General features: G+C 43.0%; 1 protein-coding gene across 1 annotated transcript in view; it reads right to left on the bottom strand.

Annotated features, from left to right (window-relative positions):
- Positions 1–21,041, bottom strand: part of dnah9 (dynein, axonemal, heavy chain 9) — a 140,887-nt gene that overhangs the window by 17,091 nt on the left and 102,755 nt on the right. Inside the window, exons 64-69 of the mRNA XM_020460456.2 lie at positions 20,460–20,630; positions 20,143–20,265; positions 16,490–16,683; positions 14,839–14,987; positions 7,099–7,226; positions 2,701–2,928 (exon numbers count right to left, since the gene is read on the bottom strand). Of these exons, the coding sequence (XP_020316045.2) occupies positions 2,701–2,928; positions 7,099–7,226; positions 14,839–14,987; positions 16,490–16,683; positions 20,143–20,265; positions 20,460–20,630 (993 nt within the window). The remainder of the gene's footprint in view (positions 1–2,700; positions 2,929–7,098; positions 7,227–14,838; positions 14,988–16,489; positions 16,684–20,142; positions 20,266–20,459; positions 20,631–21,041) is intronic.

Raw genomic sequence — 21,041 nt, forward strand, 5'->3', positions numbered from 1 at the left:
GAAGCATAAACCAAGACCTGATAATACATCTATAATGATGTGTCTTCCAGCCCTTTGAGAACTGTGTAACTACATCAAAAAAATCCTAACCTTGTCATTCCAGAGGCCTTTAATGTCTCCTGTCCTCTGCTGGCCGTCACACACACAGCCAGGGGATGAGAATGGACACTAAAGCTTTTTGTATCTGCTGGTTGAAAAGGTCAGGAAGGAAGAAAGACACTGTCATCTCTCTGGCTTACTGTGGGTTACTAAGGGTTCTGGCTGTATAGAGACAAACCATTGATTAGCTTTCACCCTGTACAGTACATGATTGGAATATTGTCCCTCCCTGCTCTCTACAGTACCTTAGGGGACCTGTGTGTGTGTGTGTATGTGTGTGTGTGTGTGTGTGTTAGCTACCACACAAACATGCACTATCAGAGAGATAGGCATCAGCACTTTAAAATGGCATGTTGGGTGGAAGCTAAGCATTGCATTATTGGTATGGAGGCAGAACCCCAGCAGGTTATGGTAGGTTACAGATGGAGAAGCATTGATAACTTGTTGATAAGACGCTACATTTCTGGCTAACAGCTGTTTTACTGTAGATAGAAGTGCACTGATGAGGTAGAGGTGGAATTCTAACGAGCATAAATGCATATGCATGAAGGCATACACACACATAATTATGTCATACTGTATTTCGATCACAGAACGATGGCTTGTCGATAAACATCCGAACATCCCATCCAAATCTGCCTCTTCCCCATAGAGAGCCATGTTTCTACTGCAGTGGATGACTGTGTCCTCCACAGGTCAGAGTCGACTCTAAGGTCACTGACAGAGGTAACACTGTTACAGACCTATATCCATCCTGCCCTGCCTATCTAAGGTCTTCGAAAGCCAAGTCAACAAGCAGGTCACTGACCATCTCGAATCCCACCCTACCTTCTCCGCTGTGCTATCTGGTTTCCGAGCCGGTCACGGGTGCACCTCAGCCACGCTCAAGGTACTAAACGATATCATAACCGCCATCGATAAAAGACAGTACTGTGCAGCCGTCTTCATCGACCTTGCCAAGGCTTTCAACTCTGTCAATCACCATATTCTTATCGGCAGACTCAGTAGCCACGGTTTTTCTGATGACTGCCTTAACTGGTTCACCAACTACTTTGCAGACAGAGTTCAGTGTGTCAAATCGGAGGGCATGCTGTCCGGTCCTCTGGCAGTCTCTATGGGGGTGCCAGAGGGTTCAATTCTCAGGCCGACTCTTTTCTCTGTATATATCAATGATGTTGCTCTTGCTGCGGGCGATTCCCTGATCCACCTCTACGCAGACGACACCATTCTGTATACTTCCGGCCCGTCCTTGGACACTGTGCTATCTAACCTCCAAACGAGCTTCAATACCATACAACACTCCTTCCGTGGCCTCCAACTGCTCTTAAACGCTAGTAAAAGCAAATGCATGCTTTTCAACCGTTCGCTGCCTGCACCCGCACGCCCGACTAGCATCACCACCCTGGATGGTTCCGACCTAGAATATATGGACATCTATAAGTACCTAGGTGTCTGGCTAGACTGTAAACTCTCCTTCCAGACTCATATCAAACATCTCCAAACTAAAATAAAATCTAGAGTCAGCTTTCTATTCCGCAACAAAGCCTCCTTCACTCATGCCGCCAAACTTAACCCAGTAAAACTGACTATCCTACCGATCCTAAATAGTAACCCAGTAAAACTGACTATCCTACCGATCCAAAATAGCTTCCAATACTCTACTCAGCAAACTGGATGCAGTTTATCACAGTGCCATCCGTTTTGTTACTAAAGCACCTTATACCACCCACCACTGCGACCTGTATGCTCTAGTCGGCTGGCCCTCGCTACATATTCGTCGCCAGACCCACTGGCACCAGGTCATCTACAAGTCCATGCTAGGTAAAGCTCCGCCTTATCTCAGTTCACTGGTCACGATGGCAACACCCACCCGTAGCACGCGCTCCAGCAGGTGTATCTCACTGATCATCCCTAAAGCCAACACCTCATTTGGCCGCCTTTCATTCCAGTTCTCTGCTGCCTGTGACTGGAACGAATTGCAAAAATCGCTGAAGTTGGAGACTTTTATCTCCCTCACCAACTTCAAACATCTGCGATCTGAGCAGCTAACCGATCGCTGCAGCTGTACATAGTCTATCGGTAAATAGCCCACCCAATTTTACCTACCTCATCCCCATACTGTTTATATTTATTTACTTTTCTGCTCTTTTGCACACCAATATCTCTACCTGTACATGACCATCTGATCATTTATTACTCCAGTGTTAATCTGCAAAATTTTAATTATTCGCCTACCTCCTCATGCCTTTTGCACACAATGTATATAGACGCTCTTTTTTTTTCTACTGTGTTATTGACTTGTTAATCGTTTACTCCATGTGTAACTCTGTGTTGTCTGTTCATACTGCTATGCTTTATCTTGGCCAGGTCGCAGTTGCAAATGAGAACTCAACTAGCCTACCTGGTTAAATAAAGGTGAAATAAAAAATCCCAAAACTGAATCTGTTAGCTGCTAATGCACACCAAATAGGCAACTTGATGACAACACCACAGAGAAACTGGCACGTAAACATGGGACGTCTGGACTGCTTCATTTACGGGCAAATGAAAATGAAGAGAGAGAAAGAGAAATCATACATTGTATGCCTATTTGTGTGTTACCTGGTTGAAGTTGTCCAGGGCCTTGTGCAGGTTGGCGTTTATGCCAGTGGGTGGTTCATTGGTGATTTTGATGGAGTTCTCCAGGATACCCTGTGGTATGATGTGGCCCTCTGGGGTCCCTGAAGGCTCAGCGCTGATGAAGACTCTGAAGTCCTGGTGACTGTTCTCTCCATGCTGCTCCAGATGCTTCTCTAGAGAACCCAGCCACCTCGCCACCAGGTGAATGTTCTATAGGGAGAAATATTACAGTAATATCAATAAATACAGGCAGCATGCCTCAAGCAAGTCCACATTTCCCTACACAACACGTTTTGTTGCAGGTGTGACTGTGCATTTTTAGCTTTTTCTATTCCCCTCAGAATGTACATTTCCACCCTGTATAGGGATAACATTGCGATAGCACTACATAAACTTGTCTGAGATCAATTTTCCCTTCCGTGTGTCCTAACTCCTAACCCTGAGAGAGGAAGTCCTCATGGTGATGAGGAGTTAGCCAAGCCCCTCACATCACATCACCGCCCAGAGCGCTGCCCGCCCGCGTGTTACCCAAATCTAATTACACCACTAATAACTGCAGTCATTAATTCATAAGCCGCTTTGCCTTCTCCTCATCTCCTACGGCACTCTAAATTTAATCATCCCTCTGATTGTTCAAGTTAACCCTCTTTCCAAATGACAGGAGATCCTCTGGAGCAACATCACCTCAAATTTTAGATGACAAAATAAATAAATAAAAGAGAAAGAGAACGATAAGACGTTTCCTTGTGTGTTTAGTGAGAAGAATACATAGCCCGAAACTGAGGGGGTAATATTGAGATAGATCCAAGTTAGGAGCCTATAAACTTACAGCATATTGAACGAGACACAAATTAAAACTTTAAATTGAAGTGATTTTTCATTGCCTTGAAGAACAAGCTCTCCTGTTGGCGTCTAACTAACGAGTGTGTAATAAAGAGCCTAAACAGACAGACAGACAGACTGAGGCCTCCCTTAGAGCCTGTCACCTTAATGAAACCACCCAGGCTCAGAGAGAGGGAGAGAGAGAGGAGAAAGAAAAATACCTTCGAGATATTTTCTTTGTTCTCTGTTAAGTACCTCCAACCCTCCAGTTCTTATAATGATGTTGTCACCATCGCTGACAAATTTTGTTTTTTGCTATGACATGATGTCAACAGTGAACATGGCCTGTGGCCATGGCCAAGGCCCACCCGGCTGTCTCTCCACGTCTTCCTCTGCTCACACACTCAGTCCTCACACTCTCCACGTCTTCCTCTGCTCACACACTCAGTCCTCACTCTCTCCACATCTTCCTCTGCTCACACACTCAGTTCTCACTCTCTCCACGTCTTCCTCTGCTCACACACTCAGTCATCAAGGCCCTCTGCCCTAAGGGCATCTCCACAGCTGGCCTCTGACTATGTCTTTATAACAATGTCTCTGTAGCAGAGACTTGGGCAGAATGACAGAATAGGCATTAAGGATAACCAAACAGACTGTAGAGTTTGAGAATATAGCTGTTCTGCAGAAGAAACATCCACACAATATTCAGCACCGGAATAGTTTTGTAGATATATAATATTAATATTATTATTATTATGTTAATTTATATAGCGCTTTTCAAAGAATCAAAGAATGTCAAAGCGCTTCAAAGCACACACAAAAAAGACAAGTACTCCGTAGTAGATTGCTAGCTAGCTAGTCCTTCACTACTAACAAAATTGAGCATCCACCTTGGATGTTGCTACGGCAGTCATGTGGCGCCAGAAAGCACACCACATATCAATAACAATTAAAGAGCAGCCTTGTAACTTTGTCCTCACTACGATCCTCATCGCTGCCCACCTCTTGCTTTCGGCTTGTCTCCATCCTCAACCTCCGGACACTGGCTGGCATTCAAATCAAAACAGCTAGCAAGCTAACGTTAGCTAGTTTACCAAACAAACAAATTACTTGCCAACTTCAGTCTTGACTTTGTAGAGGATTTCATGAATTAAATTAATTAGCTATATTATTTTTTACTTCTTAAAAAGATTTGTAGATAAAGAAAAATCTATTAATTACAAAAAAAAAATTTTTTTTACAGAAGCTTACTGCTTAGGCTGCTGCTAGGGCACCAAGGCAAATATGATATAACAATAATGAAAGACTAAGAAGAAGTATGGCTGAATGAAATGAGGATTTAAAATGGCATGTAGCCTATGGCAATAGGATCCTTACAGTGACGACTCTGATTAATTCAACTCTCGTTCACATCATTCTCTCACTGAAAACTCACAAGAAGAAAAAGTGGTCTGCATTAAACTTTACAACACTAACCAAATACCCAAGCTATCATGCTCCTTACAGAGTGAAGTGAAGAAAGATGAAAAAGAGGGAAAGAAACTAACTTTTTCTCGAAAGCGTCTCGCCCTATTTCCTTTCCATCTATTTTGCTAGACTGTGAGCGTCCCTGTGCCTTTAGGAGTAAGTGCCTGGAGGACCTGGGTATTTTAGGTCCACTCAATAGAATCCCACTGCTGGGGATATGGGCTCTTCAGCTCAAATATATTCCTAGGTCTGGGGGATATAGCCTATTCAGCTCCAATCTGCCAGATTGATTGCCTTTTCTCTTTTCTCCCTCTCTCTCTCTAGGTGGGTTTCTGCATCTCTCAAAGTGTCTTTGGGTGTTCCTGGTTGGGCTGTGAAGAGTAAGGATAGGACAGGGCCCGGTGTGCAGCGGTATAGGGATAATGCTCCCGTCAGAAACATAGGAGAGAGAGGAGAACAGGGGCCAGAGTAATTTACCTGCAGTGAAGGAGAACCTGCCATTAACCCAGCTTTGCAGCCTGCTACTGATCTGATGCTGGGATGGAGGGACCAGTGGGAGATGAGAGGGAGGTAAAAGGTGTGTGTGTGTGTGTGTTTGTTGTGGGATCAAGGCCTGGATACGAGAGTGGGATGGGATGACTGAGGTTAGAAAGATGGGAGGAATGTGAGGCAGAAGAGGAGACATTTTGGAAAATGTGAGGCAGGGTGTGAAAAGAGCAGGAGACAGTGGCAGAGGATGAGAAGAGGGATTGAAATAGAAAAGAGACAGACCTCCCTCCATTCTTTCTCCCTCCTTCTATGAGGGTGGTACAGGTACAGACAGAGACAGAGAGACAGAGAGACAGAGAGACAGAGAGACAGAGACAGAGAGACAGAGAGACAGACAGACAGAGACAGAGAGACAGAGAGACAGAGAGACAGAGAGACAGAGAGACAGAGAGACAGACAGAGAGACAGACAGAGAGACAGACAGAGAGACAGAGAGAGAGACAGACAGACAGACAGACAGACAGACAGACAGACAGACAGACAGACAGACAGACAGACACAGACAGACACAGACAGACAGACAGACAGACAGACAGACAGACAGACAGACAGACAGACAGACAGACAGACAGACAGACAGACAGACAGACAGACAGACAGACAGACAGACAGAGGATGATAGAGTGAGTGGGCGGTGAGGTTGGTTGCCACGGGGACAAGGCTTTTTTAAGTTGTATCGATCAGGAGTCTTATGCAAAGGTAATTCAATCGCTGCTTGTCTCTGTGATGCTGGCTGTGTGTGTGGCTGGGAGAGAGAGAGACACAGACAGAGACAGAAGGAGAGATGGATTGAAAAAGAGATGCTGCTTGTTTCTGTGATGACTGGGTGAGAGAGAGCTGAAGAAAGAGAGGAGAAAGAAAGGGATAGCAAGAAATTCTCTGCTTTACCAGCACTGTGAATAAAGGAGACCCCCCCCCTCACACACACACACACACACACACTCTCTCTCCAAGAGTTGTCTCTGTGCCCTGTGCCGGCGTTCATATCTGTCGATACTCCCCATTAGGATTCAACAAACGAGCTGGCTTAAAATGCAAACGCTGACTGGCCTTGCCCTCCAGATATGAGAACACACACTGAGGAACCAGATACTGTACTGAATAATACCGGGCCTCTCTCTCTCTCCAGGAAATTATACTATTTCATATGCAGTTGAACCACAAAGGAGAGCAAAAAGCCAACACTATGTGCAAAGCACAATGGATTAGAGAAACAATATGACCTTAAACACGGGAAAGAATAGATTTTTTTAATTACACAAAAGTAAAATGACATTTCATGACATGGCCTGTTCTGGAATCCCAGCTGTATATTAGCTCAGTGTTGTCTTAGCAACGGCTGGTTTAGGCAGTCGGCTATGTGTGTGTGTGTGTGTGTGTGTGTGTGTGTGTGTGTGTGTGTGTGTGTGTGTGTGTGTGTGTGTGTGTGTGTGTGTGTGTGTGTGTGTGTGTGTGTGTGAGTGTGTGCATGTATGCGTGCGCCTGTGTGTACCTCTGAGTGTGTGTGTGTGTGTCTGCAAGTAAATGTGTGTATCTGAATACCTGCAGTATAACCCAGTGTCCCTCATTAGCAGCCAGATCCAGAGCCTGTTCAGCCACCACCTCCTGTCCCTGGCCCAGAGACACATTGTGGAAGTTACCGCTGTCAAACGTATAGCCCAGCTTCCTGCCTGAAAGAAAGATCACACAGTAATGATTCATATAATTCACAGCAGTTTTGGGAAAATTGAAATGATCGACAGTTTAATAATAAAGTAGTAAATTCTTTTTTATAAAGTGCGATTCATTTATACACTGAGTGCACAGAACGTTAGGAACACCTGCTCTGACCAGGTGAATCCAGTTGATAGATTTTATCCCCATTGGTGTCACTTGTTAAATCCACTTCAAATCAGTGCAGATGAAGGGGAGGAGACAGGTTAAAGATGGATTTTTAAACCTTGACAAAATTGAGACATGGATTGTGTATGTGTGCCATTCAGAGGCTGAATGGGCAAGGCAAAATATTTAAGTGCATTTTAATAGGGTATGGTAGTAGGTGCCAGGCGCACCGGTTTGAGTGTGTCAAGAACTGCAACGCTGCTGGGTATTTCATGAATGGTCCACCACTCAAAGTACATCCAGCCAACTTGACAACTGTTGGAAGCATTTGAGTCAACATGGGCCAGAATCCCTGTGTAACGCTTTTGACACATTGTACTGTCCATGCCCAGACAAAATTGAGTCTGTTCTGAGGGCAAATATTCAATATTAGGAAGGTGTTCTTAATATTTTGTAAACTCAGTGTAGATTCACTATCGCCTAAGAAAAATTGGCCATCTGAAATTTAGCGAAGACCCACATTATTTTCCTAAAGTAAAGTGTATAGATTCAAGGTTCTTCATTCTGTGTGATCTGTGTTGCCTTTGGCCCTCTCTTCACACTCTACACCAGGCCTATCTGATTGGTTAGCTGCTTTAGCTTTGATGTGATTGGTCACGCATACAGGGAGGGCTTGGATAATTAGTCATACACATGCATGCAAACACGTGTGCAAACACACACACGCGTGCGCACAGAAGGGTGTGGACATCAATTATCCGTGTGTGTGTGTGTGTGTGTGTGTGCATTTGAACGAGTGTGTCTGACCAATTATCTGAGCTTCAGTGGGAGAATGATCTCATATCACATGATGAGAGGATAGCTGATTTCACGCCAGACCATAAAAAAGACTTGGAGAGTATTCACTCAAACATCAAACTAGGTTACTGTGTTTCCAAGGTACGGAGAAACAAATTTACAAAATTTGCAGCCCAATAATTTTATTCACACGTTGTTCAATATAACCCTGTCAGTCGCATTTCCATTTGAATCGCATTTGAATCTTTCATAAGACCAAATAGTGAAGTATTGTAATATTCATCATCAAACACTGCCTCCCGGGTGGTGCAGTGGTTAAGGGCGATGTACTGCAGCGCCAGCGATGACCGGGAGGTCCGTGGGGCGACGCACAATTGGCCTAGCGTCGTCCGGGTTAGGGAGGGTTTGGCCGATAGCGATATACTTGTCTCATCGCGCACCAGTGACTCCTGTGGCGGGCCGGGCGCAGTGCGCGCTAACCAAGGTCGCCAGGTGCACGGTGTTTCCTCTGACACATTGGTGCGGCTGGCTTCTGGGTTGGATGCGTGCTGTGTTAAGAAGCAGTGCGCCTTGGTTGTGTTGTGTATCGGAGGACGCATGACTTTCAACCTTCGTCTTGTAGCGATGACTTGTAGCGATGAGACAAGATAGTAGCTACTAAAAACAATTGGATACCATGAAATTGGGGAGGGGAAAAAAAGAGAAAATGAAAACTTTTCGAATGCACTGTACATGAATAAACACAGATAATAAACAATTCCAAAACAATCTACCTGCAGTAGAGCATGCTGGGTAAAAAGTTAATTTGTTATCACACCAGTACGTTTAGGGTCGGGTTTTCGAGACTAGCAATAATGGATCACACCGGGACGTGTGAAATGTGAGGCTTTGGTTTTTACTGACCTGGTACCCGACCCTAAACGTACTGGTGTGATAACAAATTAACTTTTTACCCAGCATGCTCTACTGCTTGCTCTACTGCAGGTAGATTGTTTTGGAATTGTTTATTATCTGTGTTTATTCATGTGGGACCTTTATGTGGGACCTTTATATAGACACGTTTGTGCCTTTCCAAATCATGTCCAATCAATCGAATTTACCACAGGTTCCCACAAGTCCTAGAAACATCACAAGGAAGATCAATGGAAACAGGATGCACCTGAGCTCAATTTCGAGACTCATAGCAAAGGGTCTGAATATGTAAATAAGGTATTTCTGTATTTTTAATTTGTTTTGCCAAAATTTCTAAAAACCTGCTTCCACTTTGTCATTATGGGGTATTGTGTGGAGAATGATGAGGAAAAAATGTAATTTAATCCATTTTAGAATAAGGCTGTAGCGTAGAAAATGTGGAAAAGTTAAGGGGACTGAAAACTTTCCTAATGCACTGTACATGGAGTGTTTAATTGATTCATCTTATGCTAGAAAAGATAAATACATTTTTCAAAACTAATCCAATCAGTTAGTTAGATTTTTCGCACACTGAAATGTTTGTTCCACTTGAAATTGCTTACTTATTTATTTGTATTTATTTTATTTCACCTTTATTTAACCAGGTAGGCTAGTTGAGAACAAGTTCTCATTTACAACTGCGACCTGGCCAAGATAAAAGCATAGCAGTGTGAACAGACAACAACACAGAGTTACACATGGAGTAAACAATAAACAAGTCAATAACACAGTAGAAAAAAGAAAAAAAGAGTTTATATACATTGTGTGCAAAAGGCATGAGGAGGTAGGCGAATAATTACAATTTTGCAGATTAACACTGGAGTGATAAATGATCAGATGGTCATGTGCAGGTAGAGATACTGGTGTGCAAAAGAGCAGAAAAGTAAATAAATAAAAACAGTATGGGGATGAGGTAGGTAAATTGGGTGGGCTATTTACTGATGGACTATGTAGAGCTGCGGCGATCGGTTAGCTGCTCAGATAGCAGATGTTTAAAGTTGGTGAGGGAGAAAAAAGTCTCCAACTCCAAAAAGTCTCCAACTCGTTCCAGTCAGGCAGCAGAGAACTGGAAGGAAAGGCGGCCAAATTAGGTGTTGGCTTTAGGGATGATCAGTGAGATACACCTGCTGGAGCGCGTGCTACGGGTGGGTGTTGCCATCGTGACCAGTGAACTGAGATAAGGCGGAGCTTTACCTAGCATGGACTTGTAGATGACCTGGAGCCAGTGGGTCTGGCAGCGAATATGTAGCGAGGGCCAGCCGACTAGAGCATACAGGTCGCAGTGGTGGGTGGTATAAGGTGCTTTAGTAACAAAACAGATGGCACTGTGATAAACTGCATCCAGTTTGCTGAGTAGAGTATTGGAAGCTATTTTGTAGATGACATTGCCAAAGTCGAGGATCGGTAGGATAGTCAGTTTTACTAGGGTAAGTTCGGCAGCGTGAGTGAAGGAGGCTTTGTTGCGGAATAGAAAGCCCACTCTAGATTTGATTTTAGATTGGAGATGTTTGATATGAGTCTGGAAGGAGAGTTTACAGTCTAGCCAGACCCCTAGGTAATTATAGATATCCACATATTCTAGGTCCAAACCATCCAGGGTGGTGATGCTAGTCAGGCTGCATGGCCAGCCGTGCAGTCAGCGAACGGTTGAAAAGCATACATTTGGTTTTACTAGCGTTTAAGAGCAGTTGGAGGCCACGGAAGGAGTGTTGTATGGCATTGAAGCTCGTTTGGAGGTTAGATAGCACAGTGTCCAAGGAAGGGCCAGAAGTATACAGAATGGTGTTGTCTGCGTAGAGGTGAATCAGGGAATCGCCCGTAGCAAGAGCAACATCAATTATATACAGAGAAAAGAGTCGGCCCGAGAATTGAACCCTGTGGCACCCCTATAGAGACTGCCAGAGGACCGGACAACGGGGGGGGGGGGGGGGGGGGGGGGGGGGATGCCGTTGAGAAATGCTTGTTGAAGTTTGATAATCATGGATTTATCGGTCGTGACCGTGTTACCTAGCCTCAGTGCAGTGGGCAGCTGGGTGGAGGTGCTCTTGTTCTCCATGGACTTTACAGTGTCCCAGAACTTTTGGGGGTTAGAGCTACAGGATGCACATTTCTGCTTGAAAAAGCTGGCCTTTGCTTTCCTGACTGACTGCGTGTATTGGTTCCTGACTTCCCTGAACAGTTGCATATCGCGGGGACTATTCGATGCTATTGCAGTCCGCCACAGGATGTTTTTGTGCTGGTCGAGGGCAGTCAGGTCTGGAGTGAACCAAGGGCTATATCTGTTCTTAGTTCTGCATTTTTGAACGGAGCATGCTGATCTAAGATGGTGAGGAAGTTACTTTTAAAGAATGTCCAGGCTTCCTCAACTGACGGGATGAGGTCAATATCCTTCCAGGACACCCGGGCCAGGTCGATTAGAAAGGTCTGCTCGCAGAAGTGTTTTAGGGAGCGTTTGACAGTGATGAGGGGTGGTCGTTTGACTGCGGACCCGTAGCGGATACAGGCAATGAGGCATTGATCGCTGAGATCCTGGTTGAAGACAGCGGAGGTGTATTTGGAGGGCCAGTTGGTCAGGATAACGTCTATGAGGGTGCCCTTGTTTACAGATTTAGGGTTATACCTGGTGGGTTCCTTGATGATTTGTGTGAGATTGAGGGCATCTAGCTTAGATTTTAGGACTGTTAAGCATATCCCAGTTTAGGTCACCTAACAGAACAAACTATGAAGCTAGATGGGGGGTGATCAATTCACAAATGGTGTCCAGAGCATAGCTGGGAGCTGAGGGGGGTCGGTAGCAGGCGGCAACAGTGAGAGACTTATTTCTGGAGAGAGTCATTTTTAAAATTAGTAGTTCGAACTGTTTGGGTATGGACCTGGAAAGTATAACATTACTTTGCAGGCTATCTCTGCAGTAGACTGCAACTCCTCCCCCTTGGCAGTTCTATCTTGATGGAAAATGTTATAGTTGGGTATGGAAATCTCAGAATTTTTGGTGGCCTTCCTAAGCCAGGATTCAGACACGGCAAGACTCCCAACACTGTTCCTAACCCTGGCAGTCATTATGAAAAATTCCAACTGTTGGATATCTTAACTCTGGCTAGATTCCAATAGGAATTACACATCACTTTGCAAGCCAGCATAATGTGACTTGCAGGTAGGGTTGCAAAATTCCGGTAATATGGACGATTCCTGGAAATCGTTCAACCAGGATATATATTTTGGAAAAGTTACTTGCAGGCCTGATGAGTTTCTGGCCACTGTATTAGGGTAAAGCTAAGCCTCATAATATGGCCTTAATGAGAAATGCCCTCATAAAGAGTTAAATTATAATGTTAATATTCACCTAGGAACTCACTTGGTGAAAGCCACAGGACTGAAAATGAACGGATTCCACAACCATGTCTCTTTTACTAACAAATACAGTCATGGGTGGTAACTCTACAATTCACTCAAAAAGGCAAGGTACAGTGGAAAATTATATTGGAGGTGTGGCTTAGTAAATTTCAAGCTGATACAACTTAAATCTGGACCCCTTACATGTTTGAGTCGTTGTAACGAGAGCCTAAATCCCACATTCCAGGGGAGGATTTACAGTTCTGTTCGTGGCGGCGCCGCCCTCTTACAAGCTATCACCTCTCCCTCTTCTCCTTTTACAATGTGAGTTGTCCTGAGGGGGGTCAGAAGGCAGAAAACAGTCGCCTTCAGCAAGTCAGCAGACGGCCTTGTGATCTGCATGTGTTACTGGGTAAACAACCATCCAGGCTTTAGAGTGCCAAGAGATGTGTATTGCAAGGGAGGAGATTAACTTTCACTCTTTGTGACAAAGGGAAAATGGCGCAAGGACATTTAAACACGTTTCCTTAACAATGTATTAAACTGAAAAACTCATACATGTTGATATAACTGGAAGCATAATGTGAGAATTTTCTTCTGATTCTTCTATGTCATTAAAATGGGTACCAAAGAACCAAAGAACGGATGCATTTGACCAATATCCTGTTTGGTACCTACAGGCTACGTACTTCATCCTAGAGATTGTTAAACTGTTTTGTGCAGTAGAAACATGCTGTGGACACTTATGAAGAAATCTCTGGTTTGTCCATAAGAACAGAGATGCTGAATATTTTTTTAAAAATTTGATTTATTTTACCTTTATTTAACCAGGCAAGTCAGTTAAGAACAAATTCTTATTTTCAATAACGGCCTGGGAACAGTGGGTTAACTGCCTGTTCAGGGGCAGAACGACAGATTTGTACCTTGACGGCTCGGGGGTTTGAACTTGCAACCGTTCCGGTTACTAGTCCAACGCTCTAACCACTAGGACACCCTGCCGCCCCAATATCTAGAATCAACGGGGTGGTCTCGTGATGCCATGTCAGGTCATCAGAGCCCTATGAGTATCCCTATAAATTACAGGATTTGCAAACAGATGAGGAGATCAAGTTTCTTCAAGGGGCGGCCACACCATGAGTGATCCCATCTCCTTGGAAACCAAACTCCGATCAACTTCTCCCATCATACTTAGACGGAAGCAATCATCCCAGAGGGGATCCGGTAAACGCACTGTTTGCCTTGGAGACTAACTGACTGTGTTTGGTCCAGTCGGGATGGATTGCAAAGGAAGAATTCACTGTATGGAAGTTCTCTAATATAATGTACTTTCCTGGACTGAGAACTGAGAGAGAGATCTCTCTCCTTTGGCTGTGAGCTATTTTCAGTCCACTGGCCTCATCAACTACTGTTGCGAGAGACTTGGCCAACCATCAAATCCCATTTTCATCCCATCATAACAGAATCCCAACTGAGAGGCAACAACGACATAAAAGTAATTTCCCCTGTTACATTATATATATAAAGTGGCGTTGTGTGTGAAACTTAGTGGAAGTCACTGAGTAATTGCAAGACGGCAGATCTAATTTACAAGCCCATGTTCAATGCTGCTCTGGCATTGTCCACATCGGAGGCTAACTGGCAGCCTAGCCCATTGTCTATTCGTGGTTGGAGACGCTCTCTATAATTTCACAGTTGTGAAAGCCTATGTCAATGACGTAGCCCAATCACTTTTTCTCTTTCAATTAATAAGACCATATCATCCTCAAAAGTCTTGTGAATGTACTATTGTACTTGCCTGAGTTGAATACGGAAATTCATTTATACGGACGGACCTGTGACTCTCACCTCAATAATTGAATTGAATCCCATTATACCCTGCCTTGTTATTGTATTTTCTTAGCTACCTCATGTTCCAACTTATTTGGTCTAGTAAATAAAACATTGAATGAACTATTTGTGGCATAAAGTTATTTCGCGAGTGATCGGATTCTTGAGGTTCCAGAGCTCGACGATAGTAAAATGATATTGTTGATAGTATTAACACTATAACGGTTAATGATTCATTTGGAGAGAATAACCAAATTAAATCAATCAAATCACTGAATTATTCCAGTAATTAATCAGTAAATTATCTTAAATATGAATTAGCCCAAAGTCACAGCTGAATACAAAAACATTTTAAATAACTATATATTTCTGAAACTGCACAGTCGGTTAGGGGCCCGTAAGTAAGCGTTTCACTGTAAGGTGTATGGAACTTGTTGTATTCGGCGCATGTGACGAATACAATTTTGATTTGATATTAAGTGCAACGAGTTTCCTCAACATTTTTGAGTAATGACAGCACATTGGTGTTAACAGTGTAAGGGACCCCATTACCATGTTTCTCCACATCCTTCAGTGGGTCTACTCCAGGAGAGAGGATGAAGAACATGGGTGTGGCGGGACCAGACTCTTCAAAGGACACAGCAAAGTCAAGCGACCTGCCAACCACATACTGACTCCCCAGCTTCTCCTCCACAAAATCTCTGTGGGGAGACATGATGATATATGTTCAATACAAAACAGTACCAGTCGAAGGTTTGGACACACCTACTCATTCAAGGGCTATTCTTTATTTAAAAAAACCTATTTTCTACATTGTAGAATAATAGTGAAGACATCAAAACTATGAAATAACACATATAGAATCATGTAGTAACCAAAAAAGGGTTAAACAAATCAAAATATATTTTAGATTCTTCAAAGTAACCACTCTTTGCCTTGATGACAGCTTTGCACACTCTTGGCATTCTCTCAACCAGCTTCACCTGGAATGCTTTTCCAACAGTCTTGAAGGAGTTCCCACATATGCTGAGCACTTTTTGGCTTGTTTTCCTTCACTCTGCGGTCCAACTCATCCCAAACCATCTCAATTGGGTTGAGGTCGGGTGATTGTGGAGGCCAGTCAATTCAACCAGTCGATGTTGAGATATGTCTATTACTTTCTGAATTCTGTGAGGCATTTATTCGATTATTAGATGCAATTTCTGAGGCTGGTAACTATAACTAACTTATCCTCTGCAGCAGAGGTAACCCTGGGTCTTCCTTTCCTGTGGCGGTCCTCATGAGAGCCAGTTTAATCATTGCGCTTGATGGTTTTGCGACTGCACTTGAAGAAACGTTCAAAGTTCTTGAAATTGTCCGCATTGACTGACCTTCATGTCTTAAAGTAATGATGGACTGTCATTTGTCTTTGCTTTTTTGAGCTGTTCTTGCCATAATATAGACTTGGTCTTTTACCAAATAGGGCTATCTTCTGTATACCACCCCTACCTTGTCACAACACAACTGACTGGCTCAAACGCATTAAGAAGCACACCTGTTAATTGAAATGCATTCCAGGTGACTACCTCATGAAGCTGGTTGAGAGAATGCAAAGAGTGTGCAAAGCTGTCATCAAAGCAAAGGGTGGCTACTTTGAAGAATCTCAAATATATTTAGATGTCTTTAACACTTTTTTGGATACTGTATGTGTCCATATGTGTTATTTCATAGTTTTGATGTCTTCACTATTATTATTATTATTATTATTACTATGTAGTAAATAGGAAAAATAAGGAAAAACCCTTGAATGAGTAGGTGTGTCTAAACGCTTAACTGGTACTGTACACGTAACTGCCCAAATAAAGGAAACACTTGAGCAAATGTTTCCTTTATTTTGGTAGTTATCTGTACAATATACACATTCGGAATGCAGAGCACTGCTCATGGCTTATGGTGGTTAGTTTAAAAGCTGAAAATGCACTCATACAAACATAGTATTTATTACTTTTCTATGAAATAACTATTACATACTGTAGCTGTGGGCAATGGCCACTGGGTTAAATGTTAGCTCACTGGGTTGAATGTTAGCTGTTTACATTATATTATGTTTGTTCATTGGTGGGACAGGGAAATTCAAAAGATATCCTCACGAAAAAAACAGAACCACAGTTGTACTGTATATCCTCTAACAGTATGTCAGAGGTTAAGGTATTTGACCTTTCACCTCACAGCGTAGGTCATGCGGTCAGGCCTCATGGCCCTCATCATACACAGTCTCTGTAGGGAACTCTTATTCTTCCACTCCTGAGGAAACTTCTCCTTCTCAGGACACTCCGACTCCACAAACTTCTTCCAACGCTTGGCCGAACCCTCCATGTCCCGGTCCAGGTTACGGAACTCGTCCATGGAACACAGAGACTGAGATGGGGAGGATGAATGTACAAGAGGAAAGCGGACGCAAAAAAATATGCATTAAACATTTGCCAGAAACTACAACTCTGGTGAATATAGATGAATTCATAGATATACAGTCCCTCATCCAAAGTAACCATGTATTCAAAACTGGAATGCATTTTCTTGTTCTCATAAAATAAAATAAGATTGTATTTGTCACATGCAGTGAATACAACAGGTGTAGACATTACAGTGAAATGATTACTTACAAGCTCTTCCCCAATGATACAGAGTTAACTAATAAAGAAATGATAAAAACACATGAGAAATAAAACACACAGGAATAAAGCTATATTCAAGGAGTACCATAACAATATAAATGTGCAGGGATACGTGGTAATTGAGGTAGATACTGTATGTACATATAGGCAGGGGTTAATGTGGTAATTGAGGTAGATACTGTATGTACATATAGGCAGGGATACGTGGTAATTGAGGTAGATACTGTATGTACATATAGGCAGGGATACGTGGTAATTGAGGTGGATACTGTATGTACATATAGGCAGGGGTTAATGTGGTAATTGAGGTGGATACTGTATGTACATATATGCAGGGGTTAATGTGGTAATTGAGGTAGATACTGTATGTACATATAGGCAGGGGTTAATGTGGTAATTGAGGTAGATACTGTATGTACATATAGGCAGGGATACGTGGTAATTGAGGTAGATACTGTATGTACATATAGGCAGGGATACGTGGTAATTGAGGTAGATACTGTATGTACATATAGGCAGGGATACGTGGTAATTGAGGTAGATACTGTATGTACATATAGGCAGGGGTTAATGAGGTAATTGAGGTAGATACTGTATGTACATATAGGCAGGGGTTAATGTGGTAATTGAGGTAGATACTGTATGTACATATAGGCAGGGGTTAATGAGGTAATTTAGGTAGACACTATGTACATATAGGCAGGGGTTAATGTGGTAATTGAGGTAGATACTGTATGTACATATAGGCAGGGGTTAATGTGGTAATTGAGGTGGATACTGTATTTACATATAGGCAGGGGTTAATGTGGTAATTGAGGTAGATACTGTATGTACATATAGGCAGGGGTTAATGTGGTAATTGAGGTAGATACTGTATGTACATATAGGCAGGGGTTAATGTGGTAATTGAGGTAGATACTGTATGTACATATAGGCAGGGGTTAATGTGGTAATTGAGGTAGATACTGTATGTACATATAGGCAGGGGTTAATGTGGTAATTGAGGTGGATACTGTATGTACATATAGGCAGGGGTTAATGTGGTAATTGAGGTGGATACTGTATGTACATATAGGCAGGGGTTAATGTGGTAATTGAGGTAGATACTGTATGTAAATATAGGCAGGGGTTAATGTGGTAATTGAGGTGGATACTGTATGTACATATATGCAGGGGTTAATGTGGTATTTGAGGTAGATACTGTATGTACATATAGGCAGGGGTTAATGTGGTAATCGAGGTAGATACTGTATGTACATATAGGCAGGGGTTAATGTGGTAATTGAGGTGGATACTGTATGTACATATAGGCAGGGGTTAATGTGGTAATTGAGGTAGATACTGTATGTAAATATAGGCAGGGGTTAATTCATATACACCGTATTTTCCCACTGTCTCTGAAACCTTTCTAAGGATGAACAAAAGGTTATTTGCTCTTATTGTTTACCTCATATAAGTGCCACAAAGGAGAAAAGTTTGGGTTGGAAAAGTCTCATAATAAGACAGAGTGCTTATCTTCTCTTACGCCAATATGAATTGTATTTATTCAAACCATAGTGCTGAGTAGACATTAGGCTGTTTATAACAGCGGGTAGAAAAGGGGAATATGCTTCGGCAGCACAAACCTGGCACATACTCTAGACTTTTATCTGACAGCATTTGTTCTTATCTCAGCTTTGGATCACTGAAAAACAGTGGCCTCACAGAGTGCTCTGAATGTCACAAAACACACACACACACACACACACACACACACACACACACACACACACACACACACACACACACACACACACACACACACACACACACACACACACACACACACACACACACACACACACACACACACACACCTGTCCTCTCAGTCTTTGTCAATCAAGTCAAGGTCCTATCGAAGAACATCACAACTCCTTCCCCGGAAATACCCACCACGGCCCTTAATGAGCTAAGATGAAGTCACTCCAACTCCTCCACTTAGTTAATTACCAGTATCTGGGTTGGCAGATTCTCAGGTCAGGAGAGAATACTACAGCCCCCTGTGGCTTCCTCTCCATCCCATCCTTCTAATATCATCTAAGAGGGCCACGGCCACCAGGCACTATCACAGGATCTCATCCTCTCCAACTGATTATGTTCCTAACCGCGATAAGAACCAGAGTGACTGAATTAAATTAATCGTACCTAGACCGACATCTCTGTGGAATAGCAGGAGAGGAGAAGATGGTTTTGGAGTTTAGGATCATTAATAGTGGAGAGGGTCCGGGTTGAAATATTTATGAGTACGAAAGCCTGAGGTACACTGCCATTAGGGTTTAGCTTGTACATCAACTGATTTGATGGGAGGGGGAACTATGCTCTCTGGAGTACAGTAGCCAGACATCTGCTCTCAACGCTACTGTAAACCCTGAGCAAGTGGGGACGTCGTAGCCCCCCACCTTTCCGGAAAGATCTCTCTCCCTCTCTCTCACACTCCCCCTCTTACAATGGTGTTTGTGCACCACTGGTTGCCCTTTTCTTGTGGCAACAGGTCACAAATCTTGCCGCTGTGGTGGCACAATGTGGTATTTCACCTAATAGATATGTGAGAGTAGTGAACCCTTGAGAGGCAGCAACTTCTCAAATGAACATTTTTGTAAAAAGAATGGCATGCCTTTTTATTTCATACATGTTTTAGCGGTAATGCTCTAGTTTCCCAACTCCGGTCCTCCAGTACCCCCAACAGTTCACATTTTTTGTTGGAGCCCTGGACAAACACACCGGATTCGATCGAGGGCTTGATGATTAGTTAACAAGTTGAATCAAGTGTGCTTGTCCAGGGTACCAATACAAATGTGTACTGTTGGGGGTACTGGAGGACCAAGGTTGCTTTATTGTAGTGGAAGTAGACTGCACCCATTATGTTCTGTTATCTTCCACAGATGTACTGAGTTATGGAGTGGAAACAGACTAAGTGCTAAAATAACTACAGGGGAAAAGGGGAGTTCAGTCATACGTAAATGACAAGGATAGTCAGTGGATGGTTTGTTCTAAAGTATGTAGTAGGATGAATTTATCCCTAGACACTGATTTAAAGTAGCGTGTTGTCCCCTGATGGTGAAGGTTTGGCTTTTGTGGGGTAAACTGATCTTAGATCTGTGGTTAGACGCGTCTTCAACCTCAACTGTGAAGGTCTGACATCTTCGCTTCCTGTTTGCCTCACCTTGATACCGCCCCAGGAATGGTTGGAAAGGAAGTCGACAGGAGAGGTCACTCCTGGTTGGACGGGATACCTCAGCAGGAAATCTAACTCTGTAGGGTTGATCTCCTTATTCATCAACAGGATCTGGGTTCACAATGACAAAATAACATGAATTCCTATATTGTTCTTTTTTAATGACAGAAAAGGAGACCTCCGAAGTTTTAAAGGGCAGTGACCTAATATTCGTCACTGTGTAATGACATGTAAAAACATTTCTATTTGACCAAAAATTTACAATAAAGCTTTTATTGAACTTTGAACTCTGACTTTCTGTGTACCTGGAAGACGAGCTGTGCGATGTATGTGAGTTTATCACACTCGAATAGGCCTCTGGTGGTATACTGGAACACTTGGACAGTGATGCTGTCTATCAGGTTAGACACTCTCTGTTTCAACACCTCGTCTGCCTGGGCCTTCAGTACCGCTTTCTGGAACACTACACTAAACGCCTGTAGCATAGAAACACAATGGATAGAACAGACTCATTACTGCCTAGGATAACAGACACTGTGGATAGAACATTCTGGAATGCCACAATGAACGTCTGGAGCATAAAAACACAATGGATAGCAGACACACTTCTAGAACCCAAATGATTTATTTCCTGAAACATATCCAAAGTACGAGCTGGCTGGCAATTGTTCAACTGACTGCATTTAAAATATATGGGTCTGCCCTGTGCATTTTATCTACAGCAGAGACATTTCATCTGGTGAAAGGTCCAATGCAGCCGTTTTTATCTCAATATCAAATCATTTCTGGGTAACAATTAAGTACCATACTGTGATTGTTTTCAATTAAAATAGTCAAAAAGAGGGGCTCGAGTGGTGCATTGATCTAAGGCATCAGTGCTAGCTGTG

This window comes from Oncorhynchus kisutch, linkage group LG25 (assembly GCF_002021735.2).
Source record: "Oncorhynchus kisutch isolate 150728-3 linkage group LG25, Okis_V2, whole genome shotgun sequence".
NCBI lineage: Eukaryota > Metazoa > Chordata > Actinopteri > Salmoniformes > Salmonidae > Oncorhynchus > Oncorhynchus kisutch.